General features: G+C 36.4%; 1 protein-coding gene across 1 annotated transcript in view; it reads left to right on the top strand.

The window, feature by feature from the left end:
- The window catches only part of bma (SCY1-like protein bma), a 327,192-nt gene that overhangs the window by 39,221 nt on the left and 270,979 nt on the right, over nucleotides 1-16,992 (top strand). Inside the window, exons 4-7 of the mRNA XM_075306514.1 lie at nucleotides 1,755-1,901; nucleotides 2,011-2,131; nucleotides 2,238-2,333; nucleotides 2,629-2,774. Coding sequence (XP_075162629.1) covers nucleotides 1,755-1,901; nucleotides 2,011-2,131; nucleotides 2,238-2,333; nucleotides 2,629-2,774 — 510 coding nt within the window. The remainder of the gene's footprint in view (nucleotides 1-1,754; nucleotides 1,902-2,010; nucleotides 2,132-2,237; nucleotides 2,334-2,628; nucleotides 2,775-16,992) is intronic.

The following is a 16,992-nucleotide window of genomic DNA, read 5'->3' as shown; positions in this document are numbered from 1 at the left end:
ATCCATTAAAAAACAAGTATATACGGCCGTAAGTTCGGCCAGGCCGAATCTTATGTACCCTCCACCATGGATTGCGTAGGAACTTCTACTAAAGGCTGTCATCCACAATCGAATTACTTGGGTTGCGATAACACTTGCCGATGGCAAGGTATCGTAAAACTTTTTAACACTGTCTTCCAAATTGTAAGTTAGTCCATAAGGGGTATATATTAAACAAAAAAAAGGCCGATTAAATACGTATATAATTCAGTTTGACAACATTTTCTATAGAAATAAAATTTTGACAAAATTTTCTATAGAAATAAAAACTTGACAAAATTTTCTATAGAAATAAAATGTTGACAAAATTTTCTATGGAAGTAAAATGTTGACAAAATTTTCTATAGCAATAAAATTTTGACAAAATTTTCTATAGAAATAAAATGTTGACAAAATTTTCTATAGAAATAAAATGTTGACAAAATGTTCTATAGAAATAAAATGTTGACAAAATTGTCTATAGAAATAAAATGTTGACAAAATTTTCTACAGAAATAATTTTTTTACAAAATTTTCTATGGAAATAAAATGTTGACAAACATTGCTATAGAAATAAACTTTTTACAAAACTTTCTATAGAAATGAAATTATGACAAAACTTTCTATAGTAATAAAATTTGACAATTTTTACATGGCTGTTAGAGGCCATATACTAACGAAATGTACCAAATTTCAACCGCATCGGATGACTTTTGCTCCTCCAAGAGGCTCCCGAGGTCAAATCTGGGGATCGGTTTATATGGGAGCTATATATAATTATGGACCGATATGGACCAATTTTTGCATGGTTGTTAGAGACCATATACTAACACCACGTACTAAATTTCAATTGGATCCGATGAATTTTGCTCATCCAAGAGGCTCCAGAGGTCAAATCTGGGGATCGGTTTATATGGGAGCTATATATAATTATGGACCGATATGGACCAATTTTTGCATGCTTGTTAGAGACCGTATACTAACATCAGGTATCCAAATTCAAACGGATCGGATGAATTTTGCCCCTCCAAGAGGCTCCGGAGGTCAAATCTGGGGATCGGTTTATATGGGAGCTATATATAATTATGGACCGATATGGACCAGTTTTTGCATGGTTGTTAGAGACCATATACTAACACCACGTACCAAATTTCAATCGGGTAGGATGAAGTTTGCTCCTCCAAGAGGCTCCGGAGGTCAAATCTGGGGATCGGTTTATATGGGAGCTATATATATTTATGGACCGATATGGACCAATTTTTGCATGATTGTTAGAGACCGTATACTTAGACCACGTACCAAATTTCAACCGGATCGGATGAATTTTGCTGCTCCGGAAGGCTCCGCAAGCCAAATTTGGGGATCGGTTTATATGGGGGCTATACGTAAACGTGGGCCGATATGGCCCATTTTCAATACCATCCGACCTACATCAATAACAACTACTTGTGCCAAGTTTCAAGTCGATAGCTAGTTTCGTTCGGAAGTTAGCGTGATTTCCACAGACGGACGGACAGCCGGACAGACGGACAGACGGACGGACGGACATGCTTAGATCGACTCAGAATTTCACCACGACCCAGAATATATATACTTTATGGGGTCTTAGAGCAATATTTCGATGTGTTACAAACGGAATGACAAAGTTAATATACCCCCATCCTATGGTGGAGGGTATAAAAAACGTTGTACACTTTATTTTGACGCTGCTGTTGCCTTATTTTAATTTCCTTTAGGAATCTAAAACATATGAAAATGTAATGCAGACAAATTCTGGAGGCAATCAAAATGTACCACCCAGTTCACCGTCTATGCCACAGAGGCCAGCACATGCCAAGGAGTATACATTTTTGGATATCGAATTAAAGTGTGGCTTTTTACAGGTGAGTTTCTTGACAATAATAAAAAGTGACCCCATTACACCAGAGGTATCATGTCAAGATGCATTTTATGTGTAATCATTACATCTTTTACTTTTCCCAACAATTTCAGTTAGTGGAGGCAATTACATTTTTGCATTATTCAGGACATGTCATACATCGCAATATATGTCCCGCATCAATATTTATAACAAAAAGGGGTACCTGGAAATTAGGTGGCTTAGAATTTTTAGGTCAGTATTTGCTGGTAAACAAAAAAATATATATTTACATCGAAATAGAACCCTTATCAAATACAAAATATTAATAATATTTTAATGAAAATACTTTTCATTGCAGAAAGAATGAATGAGACTGATATAAATGACTTTGTGACATGTCAACCATGGACAACTCGCATATCAAAAATGGCTCAGCCAAATTTGGATTTTATGCGTAAGTAAATTTCAAAGGCCAAACCTTGGCAACAAATGGTGAAATGGAAAAGTTTTCAAAGATTGTAGCTACCAACCACCAGCCAATAACCTAAGACCACCAAAACTTTGGATGTCAACAGTTGTTGACGTCTTGTTATTGTGCAAACACTTGCCCTTGGAATATGTAAACACACTAACATGTTTTCTTTATTTTCTCTCTCTCTTTTTCTTCCTTTAAAATTTTCTTTCATACCCATCTCTAAAATCACTCTACTCTACTTTTCTGTGTCCTGCATTGGCTGGCTAATATACAGCACCTGAAACTCAATTACATTCGAAATGTAGTCTTCTTAGTGACATGTTTTCCTTAGGTTTAGTAATCTGTGCTGTCTTCAACCGAGGACGACCCATCATACAATCCGGGAATGTGCCCGCCAACTATATCAAACAGATGGAAGTGGTATGTTTCATTTTAATGTCTTTTACGATTTGGTTAAGTCCTCACACAACCATGAATTCGCCTGCTTCATGCTTCATCTTAAGTCGTTGCATTACATTCATCACCATTTGAAAACTCCCAGACATCTTTTAAAAGTAAAAGTATAAAGTCCTTAGATTTACATTGAATTTATTTATATGTGGCATTTAAATCCCAATGAGGGCTAGAGCAAACGAACAGTAGTCCGAAGAAGAAATTTGTATATTAGTAGATTTATTTGTAAGTGCACTGAAAACCCATACTGCACTAATGCTCTTGGTACTGATTCCGAGTCAAAGAAGTTGAGAATTGAAGTAAGACTACGTTAAAGACACAATTTTCTTTTAAATTTTAGTTTTGCGTACTTCGTTCTATGAAACAAGTGCTCATTTATTCGTGTTTTCATCTTTTTTCCTCATCAAAATTCTTGATATCACCTCAAAGCCTTCCGATTTTTGGGTGCTATATATAAAGGTATATATGGGGGCTATACCAAAATATGGGCCGATATACACCATATTCGGCATACTTATGTGTGAACTTAAAACACCTCCAGTTTCCACTTTCAGGCAAATCGGATAAAAATTGCGGTATCTAGAAGTTTATGAAGTCAAATCGGGAGATCGATCTATATGGGGGCTATACTAAATCGTTCACCGAATCACAGCATATTCGGAACCCCTAATTATGGACCCAAAATACCTCTGGATTTTGAATTTCACACCAATCGGATAAAAACTGCGGTGGCTAAACGCTTAAGAAGTCAAATCGGGAGATATACACCATCTTCGTCACACTTATTTATGTACCCGAAATACCACTTATTTATGCACCTAGAATCCCAAGACCAACAAATCGGGATGTCGGTTTATATGGGGACTATATCAAAACCTGGACCGATATAGCCCATCTTCTAATTTGACCTGCCTGCAGACAAAAGTCGAGTCTGTGCAAAATTTCAGCACGATTACTTCATTACTGTAGCGTGATTACAACAGACAGACGGACATGGCTATATCGTCTTAGAATTTCTCCCTGATCAAGAATATATAGCTTTATATAGTCGGAAATCGATATTTCGATGTGGTACAAACGGAATGACAAATTTATTATACCTCCGCCACCATTCTATGGTGGTCGGACACTCATCACGGTCCCTAGAGAGAGAGCATGCATATAACATTTGGTCAAATTCAGTCCAGTAGTTTTATTTATTGATTTATTGATTACGAAAATACACTAAATTTGTATTTATATACACAGATAAAAATAAGATTGAGACCAGACCAGAGTTATTCCTATTCCTAAAGTTAAATGCCCGAAGGATAATTCAGATTACCGACCAATAAGTATACTACCAGCCTTGTCGAAAGTTCTTGAGATCTTGGTAAATGAACAAATTTCAGACTACTTCGCACAAAAGGCTTTTCTGAACGGCAACCAATCTGGGTTCAGGAAGGGCCACAGTACGACCACGATGATGGTGAATACCGTTGATAGTATAAGGAAGAATATGGATGAAGGGAGACGTGTTGCATTGGTTAGCTTAGATTTTAGTAGAGCTTTCGACTCAATACAAGTTAGAGATACAAGTTTTCTTTCGGAGCATGTCGGCTGATTGAATCCTTTCTTACTGGGAGAACTCAATATATTTGGAACAATAATAGTTCTTCTTCTACACGAAGAGTACATAGAGGAGTTCCGCAGGGTTCCATTCTTGGACCTCTGCTATTTTCTATATACATGAATGATATTTTTGAAAATATTCACTTTATGGAACCTCACCTGTATGCAGACGATCTGCAGTTGATTGCAAATGATAGAACAGCTCCAGGGTTTAATTTCAATGGTAACGTTAATACCGAATTGGATATAATAGGAGGATGGTGCAACCGAAATTTTATAACGTTGAACTCTGCGAAGTCGAAATGTATAACATTTAACACCGGCCGGGATAGGCAAATAAATTTCACTGTCAACAGCATTGCCATCCAGAATGTTACCGCTATTAAGGTCTTGGGATTTGTAATTGACGAGAAACTTAACTTTGACCAACATATTGGCATGGTTACGGCAAAAGTCACGTTTCTACTGCGTAAGGTATATAATACAGGTGCTTTTCTTCCTTTGAGCGTAAGGAAACATATTGCTAAGTCACTCTTGTTGTCGCATATAACATATGGTATTGAAGTATACTCGGGTACGAATTTTACTAATCTTACTCGACTAAGAACTTGTATGAATCGCATCGTTAGATATGTCTATAATCTAGGTATTTTTACACATATTTCGCCATTTTTAATTGAGTTTTTGGGTAATACATTTGAGAATTTCATTGATCTTAGGACAATACTGCTTTTTTATAGAATAATGAAGTTTAGAAGACTTCAGTACTTAGTGTCCTATTTTGAATTCGGCAGCTCACAGAGGACACGCTCTTTGATTGTTCCACCATTTCGCACTCTAGCTATGCAACGTTCGTTCCAAATTCGAGCTATACGAATCTGGAACAACCGTATAAATTATGAACACAGAGAGTTTTCGTGGTCATGTAGTAAATTCAAAGAACTTATAAACTCTTATCTCTAGCCCTATTTCTGAATCTCGCGTGCTAATCATTATTTAATAATACTTTAATATCATGTTCGTGTTCATATTTAAGTTTATTTAAAAATATATGTATATATATTCAAGACATTAAATGTAATTAAATAGAATTTGAATTATATTTTAATAGAAATTAGGATATTTGTAAGTCTCATGTTTTGTATGCAATGTAATCAATTTGGCCGAATGAGGCTTCTGGATTATGAAAGTAAATAAATAAATGAAATGAAATGAAATAACCTTTTTTTTTGGAAAACCAACGACAAAATTTGTTCATTTTCCTGCAGCAAATTAATTTGTAATTTTAATAACAATTATTACAAATAAGTTGTTAACAATCATTGCCATCAGAAGGCAACAAATAATTTGTGTTCTCAACAACCTAATTTGTAAGTAATTTGTTGAGCACCAAACATTACAGAATATTTCTTGTTGAACGTTACGTTCAACCCTCGACAAATACTTTGCAAATTGAACGAAAATATTCCCAGCAAAAAATTTGGTAGTTCTTCTAAAGGCACAACTTTAAAAGCACTTCCAAAAAATTTCATCCAAAGAAGCTCTTTATTTTAACTGCACAAGATGTTCATTTGAGAAAATTTTTTTATAAATCGTTTTTATACCCTAAACCACATAGTGGTCAGGGTATAACAAGTTTGATCGGCCAAAAAATGTGCCTACGAGAAATATCGATTTTAGACCCCATAAAATATATACCGATCGACTCAGAATCACCTCCTGAGTCGATCTAGCTCTTGGTGTCCGTCTGTCCATGTATTTGTTGTTCACAGGATTCCGGTCGGTCGATGAAATTTGGTATATGGATTTTTTTGGGCACAAGGACGAACGCTATTGAATTTTGAAGAAATCGGATCAAATTTAGATATAGCTGCCATATATATTTCGACAAATGGAGTCACGTTGCGCTTTTTTACAAACCGATCGTCATCAAGTTTTGAACATAGTAAACTTTTTCATCACATTTTAAGTCTGCAAAATTTCATCGAAATCGTTTCAGATTTAGATATAGCTCTCATATATATGTATCGCCCGATTTTCCCAAATTTGGCCATACGTCCCTTATTTATAAACCGATCTGAATCAAAGTTGGCCAAATTTAATTTTCTATAGCACTCACTATATGTGCACAAAATCATCGAAATCGGTTCAGATTTGGCTATAGCTCCCATATATATGTATCGCCCGATTTTCACAAATTTTGCCATAAAACCCTTATTTATAAACCGATTTTACTCAAATTTGGCTTACTCTAAAGTTCTAAATACTGACTATATGTGCAAAATATCATCTAAATCGGTTCCGATTTAGATATAGCTCCCATATATATGTAGCGCCCGATTTTCAAAAATTTGTCTCTTATAACCATATTTTTGACCATAGTGGTCTCATTTATTAACCGATGTTACTCAAATTTAGCACAATAGTAGTTAGGGTATAACTTTGATCTGTCAAAAAATGTGAAATATTGATTTTAGACCCCATAAAATATATACCGATCGACTCAGAATCAACTCCTGAGTCGATCTAGCCCTTGGTGTCCGTCCGTCCGTCCATCCATGTATTTGTTGTTCGCAGGATTCCGGTCGCAATTATTAACCGATTTTGATTAAATTTGGTATGTGGCGGTTTTTTGGTACAGAGACGAACGCTATTGAATTTGGAAAAAAATCGGAACAAATTTAGATATAGCTCCCATATATATGTGTCGTCCCAATTCGATAAATGGAGTCAGATTGCGTTTATTTAATAATGGACTCAATATTAGTGGCAAACTAACTCTGTAGGTTCAGAATCTGTTCAGTTCTGTTCAGATTGTGATTAAACACCCATTCTTAAATATGGAAATGCGGGTTTTCCCCAAAAATTATATCAATGATACCCCACAAACAATGTTTACTAATTCAGTAGGGGTGGTTTAGGGTATGATATAGTCGGCACCGCCCGACTTTCTACTTTACTCACTTGTTTAATAATGGACTCAATATTAGTGGCATACTAACTCTGTAGGTTCAGAATCAACTATAGAACTTAATATCAGACATTTCTGTTCAGATTGTGATAAAACTCCCATAACCATGTACCCATTAATGTTCTTAAATATGGAAATGCGGGGTTTCCCCAATCTTGCGCCATTGATACCCCACAAAATTGTTATATTTCAAATTGGTTAAAAATTTACCAAGAATTAATAAAATGATACAAATTATTTAAATTTTGCCGAAAAATGCTAAATCCTTTCTAGAAAACTTGCGAGTTTTTTAAAATATTTGATGTCAAACGTTACAAACTTTAGAATGCATTAAATTTTAAAATTTATTTATTTGTCAAACAAGTAAGGAAAGTCTAAAGTCGGGCGGGGCCGACTATATTATACCCTGCACCACTTTGTAGATCTAAATTTTCGATACCATATCACATCCGTCAAATGTGGGGGCTATATATAAAGGTTTGTCCCAAATACATACATTTAAATATCACTCGATCTGGACCGACTTAGATAGACTTCTACAAAATCTATAGACTCAAAATTTAAGTCGGCTAATGCACTAGGGTGGAACACAATGTTTGTAAAAAAATATGGGAAACATTTAAATCTGAAGCAATTTTAAGGAAACTTTGCAAAAGTTTATTTATGATTTATCGCTCAATATATATGTATTAGAAGTTTAGAAAAATTAGAGTCATTTTTACAACTTTTCGACTAAGCGGTGGCGATTTTACAAGGAAATTGTTGGTATTTTGACCATTTTTGTCGAAATCAGAAAAACATATATATGGGAGCTATATCTAAATCTGAACCGATTTCAACCCAATTTGGCACGCATAGCAACAATGCTAATTCTACTCTCTGTGCAAAATTTCAACTAAATCGGAGTTAAAAATTGGCCTCTGTGGTCATTTGAGTGTAAATCGGGCGAAAGCTATATATGGGAGATATATCCAAATCTGAACCGATTTCAACCAAATTTAGCACGCATAGTTACAATGCTAATTCTACTTCCTGTGCAAAATTTCAACTAAATGGGAGTTAAAAATTGGCCTCTGTGGTCATATGAGTGTGAATCGGGCGAAAGCTATATATGGGAGATATATCCAAATCTGAACCGATTTCAACCAAATTCGGCAGGCATAGTTACATTGCTAATTCTACTCCCTGTGCAAAATTTCAACTAAATCGGAGTGAAAAATTGGCCTCTGTGGGCAAATGAGTGTAAATCGGGCGAAAGCTATATATGGGAGATATATCCAAATCTGAGCCGATTTCAACAAAATTTGACACGCATAGCTACAATGCTAATTCTACTCCCTGTGCAAAATTTCAACTAAATCGGAGCAAAAAATTGGCCTCTGTGGGCAAATGAGTGTAAATCGGGCGAAAGCTATATATGGGAGCTATATCTAAATCTGAACCTATTTGGCTGATATTCTGCAAGTTTTTCGAGACTCATAAAATATTCGGATGTACGGAATTTGAGGAAGATCGGTTGATATACACGCCAATTATGACCAGATCGGTGAAAAATATATATGGCAGCTATATCTAAATCTAAACCGATTTTTTCCAAAATCAATAGGGATCGTCTTTGAGCTGAAACAGGACCCTATACCAAATTTTAGGACAGTCGGACTAAAACTGCGAGCTGTACTTTGCACACAAAAATTCACCAACAGACAGACAGACGGACATACAGACAGACAGACAGACAGATAGACAGACGGACATCGCTAAATCGACTCAGAATTCAATTCTAAGACGATCGGTATACTAAACGATGGGTCTCCGACTTTTCCTTTTTGGCGTTACATACAAATGCACAAACTTATTATACCCTGTACCACAGTAGTGGTGAAGGGTATAAATATCGCAAAATTTCTTAATTCACATCCAAAACTTTGAATTCGCATCACAACTTAAGAAGTGATGAAAATTCAGTGCAACAGTGCTGTTGAAGTGGTGGACATCCGTCCTATGGCAAGCCCATGTTAAATTCACCGCTTCTGCGCCAATTTTACACCGATTCCGGATCCAAAAAGAACATTTTCACTACTTTTTGGGCGACACTTTTTTTGCTGGGTTTGTATATGGTTTGTTGAACGTCGTCTATTTATGATCTGTAACAAATTTATTGGTGTCTGCAACAAAAATGTCATTTGTTTGCGTTTATTAATAAGCAGCAAAAATATTGTGTTTTAACAACAATGTTATTCCCTGTAAACTTCAAGTACATCGGAATAGTTTAGATTTTGCTTTATTGGTTTATGAAAAGGACAATCCCTTCCCCGATCAAATATCGAAAAAAAATTAGGCATTTGTCGTTCAGAGACAACCTTAAACTTCCCTGAAATTTCCAGAAAATCAAGGAAATGTTCTCCAAGATTCAAAATGTCGGTTAAGAGGAGATCGCGTAGTTTATTTTTTCCCCTTACTTAAAAATGTCGGGTGAAGGGGAAGTCCCCCTGCTCGACAAAATGCAGAGGTGGATCTTTGTCTAGTAGTCCTGAAATTTTCAAGCAAATCTGAGAACTTTGGTCCAATTTCTAAAAAGTCGGGCAGGGGCAGGCCCCCTCCGCGACCATTTTCACCCTATTTTCACTACAAGATCACTCTTTACGTTCTCTACAATTTTCAAGTAAATCGGTTCAGTCCTTTCCGAGTTTGCCCGGAACATACAAATAAACAAAGAATTTATATAAAGAAAGATCTCGTACAACAAACACATTTAAGAAACCAACAAATAAATGCTTTTTTGTATTCTCTCATGAGTGAGCTCTTTGCTTGCTATAATACACGTGTGCTATTACTCATTTTGTTCTAACGGTATTTCTTTCTTTCGTACATATTCTCAGCGATGTGTGCGTCACCAGTCTTATTATTATACCCTCCATCATAGGATGGGGGTATATTAACTGTGTCATTCCGTTTGTAACACATCGAAATATTGCTAATCTGAGTCGATCTAAGCATGTCCGTCCGTCCGTTCGTCCGTCTGTTGAAATCACGCTAATTTCCGAACAAAACAAGCTATCGACTTGAAACTTGGCACAAGTAGTTGTTATCGATGTAGGTCGGATGGTATTGAAAATGGGCCATATCGGTCCACTTTTACGTATAGCCCCCATATAAAGGGACCCTCAGATTTGGTTTGTGGAGCCTCTAACAGAAGCATATTTCATCCGATCCGGCTGAAATTTGGTATATGGTGTTGGTATATGGTCTCTAACAACCATGCAAAAAATGGTCCACATCGGTCCATAATTATATATAGCCCCCATATAAACCAATCCCCAGATTTGGCTTGCGGAGCCTAAAGGAGAAGCAAATTTCATCCGATCCGGCTGAAATTTGGTACATGGTGTTGGTATATGGTCTCTAACAACCATGCAAAAAATGGTCCACATCGGTCCACAATTATATATAGCCCCCAAATAAACCGATCCCCCGATTTGTCTTGCGGAGCCTCTAAGAGAAGCAAATTTCATCCGATCCGACTGAAATTTCGTACATGGTGTTAGTATGTTGTATGTAACAACTATGCAAAAATTGGTTCACATCGGTCAATAATTATATATAACCTCCATATAAACCGATCCCCCGATTTGGCTTGTGGAGCCTCTTGGAAGACCAAAATTCATCTGATTCAGTCGATATTTGGTACGTGGTGTTAATATATGGCGTCAAACACCCATGCAAAAATTGGTCGAAATCGGTCCATAATTATATATAGCCCACATATAAACCGATCCCCAGATTTGACCTCCGGAGCCCCTTGGAAGAGCAAAATTCATCCGATTCGGTTGAAATTTGGTACGTGATGTTAGTATATGGTATCCGACAACCATGTTTCATATCAGTTCATATCAGTCCGGTGCCTTTTGGAGAAGCAAAATTCATCCGATCTGGTTGAAATTTGGTACGTGGTGGTAGTATATTTATGATATTTAACAACCATATATAGCCCCCATATAAACCGATCCCGAGATTTGGTTTTGGAGCCTCTTGGTACATTGTACTAGTATATTGCCGTTAACAACCATGCCTAACTAGGTCCATATCGGTCTAAAGTTATATATAGCCCTCAGATAATTCGATCTCCAATCACACAAAAATTGGTCCATATCAAATTCATAATTGTATATAGCCCCCATATAAGCGACCCCCATCTCTCAATTCTGGCTCCCTACGTACCGTGAAAAATTCGATATCGATTCGTAATTATTTGTAGACTTACCTACACATACCGATTTTACTTCTTGGGCGTCTAGAGACTATATTTTCTAGCCGATTTGATTGAAATTGAAAATCTAAAGATACTTTAAGATCACAAATAGGTGTGTCCAAATGGTGCCTATCGGTCCATGATTTGGTATAGCCCCCATATAGAGCGATCTCCCGACTTTATGTCTTGGGCTTCTAGAATCCGTAGTTTTTTACCAAATTTGCCGGAAATTAGAAATCTAGAGGTATCTTAGGACCATAAAAATGTGTGTCGTAAATGGTCCGTATCGGGCCATGTTTTGGTATATCCCCTATATAGACTGATCTCCCAATTTTACTTCTTGGACTTCTAGAATTCGTAGTTTTAACCTATTTCGTGTGAAATTGGAATTCTAGAGGTATTTGAGGAACATTAAGTGATGGTGAGTATTGGTCCATGTTTTCGTATAGCCCCCATATAGACCTAACTCCTGAATTTATTTCTAGGACTTCTGGAATCCTACTGACCGCAAATATGTCAGCCGAATATGGTGTGTGTCGACCCATGTTTTAGTATAGCTTCTATATAGACGGATCTCCACATTTAACTGCTTGGGCTTCTATGAACAGTAGTTTTTATCCGATTTGCACAAAAATGTAAATATACTGGAATTTTAGACCCTCAAAAATCTATATCGCATTTATTTTTACCGGTCCATTTGGTAAGGCATCGATATAGACCGATTTAACCTCTTAAGGGTACACCCAAAGAAAAAATATTTTCCTGCTGAATGAAATTTTAGACAAACGAAATTCCCCTTTCGTATAAAGCATTTTCGTTTAGAGCAAATTAATTCGAATTTTTGATAAGCGATTCAACGATTGTCTCTAAAATTTGTGTCAAGAGAAAACTTTGCTTGCCTAAAATTTCGTTCCTCAGAAAAGAAAACACTTCTTTCAGGGTATAAATAGCAGGAGAACTGATCATGAAAATTGCCTGAAACTGAAAATAAAATTTCCAGATTTTACTCATCGTATTCATTTAAATAATGGCGGAAAAAATCTACAGATTTAAGATTTCAAATGAAGGTGTTATTTCATCATATACACGATATGTTTATGATTTCTCTAAAACTCAAACAAAATTGGTTCTCATAAATCCAGAATCTTATCTAGTCTTTATATAAAGGGTGATTCTTTTGAGGTTAGGATTTTCATGCATTAGTATTTGACAGATCACGTGGGATTTCAGACATGGTGTCAAAGAGAAAGATGCTCAGTATGCTTTGACATTTCATCATGAATAGACTTACTAACGAGCAACGCTTGCAAATCATTGAATTTTATTACCAAAATCAGTGTTCGGTTCGAAATGTGTTTATCGACAAATTTTGTTCAGCGATGAGGCTCATTTCTGGTTGAATGGCTACGTAAATAAGCAAAATTGCCGCATTTGGAGTGAAGAGCAACCAGAAGCCGTTCAAGAACTGCCCATGCATCCCGAAAAATGCACTGTTTGGTGTGGTTTGTACGCTGGTGGAATCATTGGACCGTATTTTTTCAAAGATGCTGTTGGACGCAACGTTACGGTGAATGGCGATCGCTATCGTTCGATGCTAACAAACTTTTTGTTGCCAAAAATGGAAGAACTGAACTTGGTTGACATGTGGTTTCAACAAGATGGCGCTACATGCCACACAGCTCGCGATTCTATGGCCATTTTGAGGGAAAACTTCGGAGAACAATTCATCTCAAGAAATGGACCGGTAAGTTGGCCACCAAGATCATGCGATTTGACGCCTTTAGACTATTTTTTGTGGGGCTACGTCAAGTCTAAAGTCTACAGAAATAAGCCAGCAACTATTCCAGCTTTGGAAGACAACATTTCCGAAGAAATTCGGGCTATTCCGGCCGAAATGCTCGAAAAAGTTGCCCAAAATTGGACTTTCCGAATGGACCACCTAAGACGCAGCCGCGGTCAACATTTAAATGAAATTATCTTCAAAAAGTAAATGTCATGGACCAATCTAACGTTTCAAATAAAGAACCGATGAGATTTTGCAAATTTTATGCGTTTTTTTTTTTTTTTTAAGTTATCAAGCTCTTAACAAATCACCCTTTATATAGAATCTTTAAATTTTTTCTTCGGGAAGCGTACTGCTTGAACTGACTGAGAAGATTTGTCATCAAACCCCCTAAATTTCTATATATTATCAAGTATCCCGCTACGACGAAGAGTTTTCAAAGTAAACTATTATATTTGATTCATGGTGGTGGGTATTTAAGATTCGGCCCGGCCGAACTTACTGCGTATGTACTTGTTTTTTTGTGTAGAGATAAAACTATTGTCTTCATGTCGCCCGCTTTCAGACTTGTTTTTTTAAACACCCCTACAATGGAAGTTGATACATTTGGAATATTTTATCATATCAAGTCCATACCTATAATGGTGCTTATGTTAAATATCCACGGTCTTGTAGACACTAAAAATTGTCAAATAGATGGTAATGAAATACTCTACGAGAATCAGTGGAATAAAACGCATATCCCTTTGTACCTAACATAAAACTGGCTCATTACAATTTATAGTAAAATTGTTTAGATTTCTGACAAAGCATTTGAATATCCGACAAAATTGAATATTAAGATTTTGATATCCTTTTCAGAACAACAACACTAACTCATATAATTTCATTTTTCAAAGTTGGCTATCTATACTCGTAAAGTCATTGAAACTCGATTATGATAATAGAATAACACCAGTTATCTTTCATTGCTATTGTTGATGAAATTTTCGAATAAAACAAGATGAGCTGCTTTAGTGATTGCCAAAACTAAAGCTATTCACTCCTAATAAAGGACGAAAGTGAAATAAACTTCAAGTTACCGATAATGATCATTAGGGACTCTTTGATTTCAATAATCGATTACACACTGGCCTTTATTTGTCAAGGATGGAGGATTGTCAGGTAGCTTTGTGGTGGTTTCCGATTGTTTGCGTATTAACCACTGTATTCACACAGTTCATTGTTGTTGTTATTATAAGGACATTGTTAGTAACAAGTGGACCCAGAAAGTGTGACTGTATGCGAGTGTGTCTCTAGGGCAGAGCTTTAGCAAACAAGATGCCATGACACCATCATTCTCTCTTAGTTAGGATGCCTGTGTACATTGTGGCTATGGCATTGGGAACATTTATTTTACAATGGCTTTGTTACACATCGATGAAATTCTCCTGTACACACTGAAAGAAATGAAATGCCTGAAAAACGGCTAACCCAAAGGTTGTCCGTTTGGTGCATTTTTTAATTCAATTTCATTTCATCAGCAAAAACTAAAAAAAAACAAGTGAATAAAATAGAAAGTCGAGCTGGACCGACCATATATCCTAAACCACCCCTATGAAGTTAGTAAACCTAAGAATTTGGGAGTATTATTAAAATAAGTAAGGGAGATAAATCTAAATTTCGTGATACTTCGCACCTCTATATTAATATGTCCATATTTAAGAATTTTTTTTATGTAAATTTGAACCTATATACCAGATAGTTTTTTGCACCAAAGACTAACACAATTTCCGACTACAGAACCTATCCAGAAAAAAATTTGGAAGTTGTTCTAAAGAATTAACTGTAAAAGCACTTTTAACAAGTATATAAAGCAGTAAGTTCGGCCGGGCCGAATCTTAAATACCCACCACCACGAATCAAATATTATATTTAGTTTCCTTTGAAATTTCAGGAGGGTTTGATGAGAGATATTCTCCCATGCAGAGCAGTTCAATCAGTGCACTTCCCGAAGATAAATTAAAAGATTTTACCTATGAAGACTATACAAGATTCTGGATTTATAAGAACCATTTTTGTTTCAGTTTTAGAGAAATCATTAACATCTCTTGTAAATGTGCAAGATAATGATGAAATTACGCCTTGATTTGAAATCTAAAATCTGTAGATTTTCCTCTAGATTTCCAATTTCAGGCAAATTGGATAAAAGCTACGGTTTCTATAAGCCCAAGAAGTAAAATCTAGAGATCGGTCTACATAGGAGCTTTATCAGAACATGGACCTATATTCACAATTTTCCGCACACCTTTTTATGGCCCTAAAATACCTCTAGATTTCCAATATCAGCCAAATCTGATAAAAAATACAGTTTCTAGAAGCCCAAGAAATAAAATCGGGAGATAGGTCTATCTGGGGGCTATACCAAAACATGGACCGAATTCGCCATTTTTGGCACTCCTCTTCATGGTCCTAAAATACCTCTAGATTTCCAATATGAGCCAAATCGGATAGTAAATACAGTTTGTAGAAGCCCAAGAAATAAAATCGGGAGATCGGTCTATATGGGGACTATACCAAAACAATGACCGATACTTATCATTTTTGCCAATCCTCTTCATGGTCCTAAAATACCTTTAGATTTCCAATATCAGCCAAATTGGATAGTAAATACAGTTTCTAGAAGCCCAAGAAGTAAAATCAAGTGATCGGTCTATATGGGGGCTATACCAAAACATGGACCGATACTCACCATTTTTGGCACACCTCTTTATGGTGTTAAAATACCTCTAGATTTCCAATGTAAGCCAATACCTTTAGATTTCCAATATCAGGCAAATTGGATAGTAAATACAGTTTCTAGAAGCCCATGAAATAAAATCGGGAGATCGGACTATATGGATGTTATATCAAAGCATATAAAGGGTGATTCTTTTGAGGTTAGGATTTTCATGCATTAGTATTTGACAGATCACGTGGGATTTCAGACATGGTGTCAAAGAGAAAGATGCTCAGTATGCTTTGACATTTCATCATGAATAGACTTACTAACGAGCCACAACGTCGAATTTTCAGTGAATGGGCCCTAGAAAAGTTGGCAGAAAATCCGCTTTTTTATCGACAAATTTTGTTCAGCGATGAGGCTCATTTCTGGTTGAATGGCTACGTAAATAAGCAAAATTGCCGCATTTGGAGTGAAGAGCAACCAGAAGCCGTTCAAGAACTGCCCATGCATTCCGAAAAATGCACTGTTTGGTGTGGTTTGTACGCTGGTGGAATCATTGGACCGTATTTTTTCAAAGATGCTGTTGGACGCAACGTTACGGTGAATGGCGATCGCTATCGTTCGATGCTAACAAACTTTTTGTTGCCAAAAATGGAAGAACTGAACTTGGTTGACATGTGGTTTCAACAAGATGGCGCTACATGCCACACAGCTCGCGATTCTATGGCCATTTTGAGGGAAAACTTCGGAGAACAATTCATCTCAAGAAATGGACCGGTAAGTTGGCCACCAAGATCATGCGATTTGACGCCTTTAGACTATTTTTTGTGGGGCTACGTCAAGTCTAAAGTCTACAGAAATAAGCCA

This window comes from Haematobia irritans, chromosome 4 (genome assembly GCF_050003625.1).
Source record: "Haematobia irritans isolate KBUSLIRL chromosome 4, ASM5000362v1, whole genome shotgun sequence".
Lineage (NCBI taxonomy): Eukaryota > Metazoa > Arthropoda > Insecta > Diptera > Muscidae > Haematobia > Haematobia irritans.
Note: the sequence above shows the minus strand (reverse complement) of the source record. Positions and strands in the feature narration are given on the sequence as shown.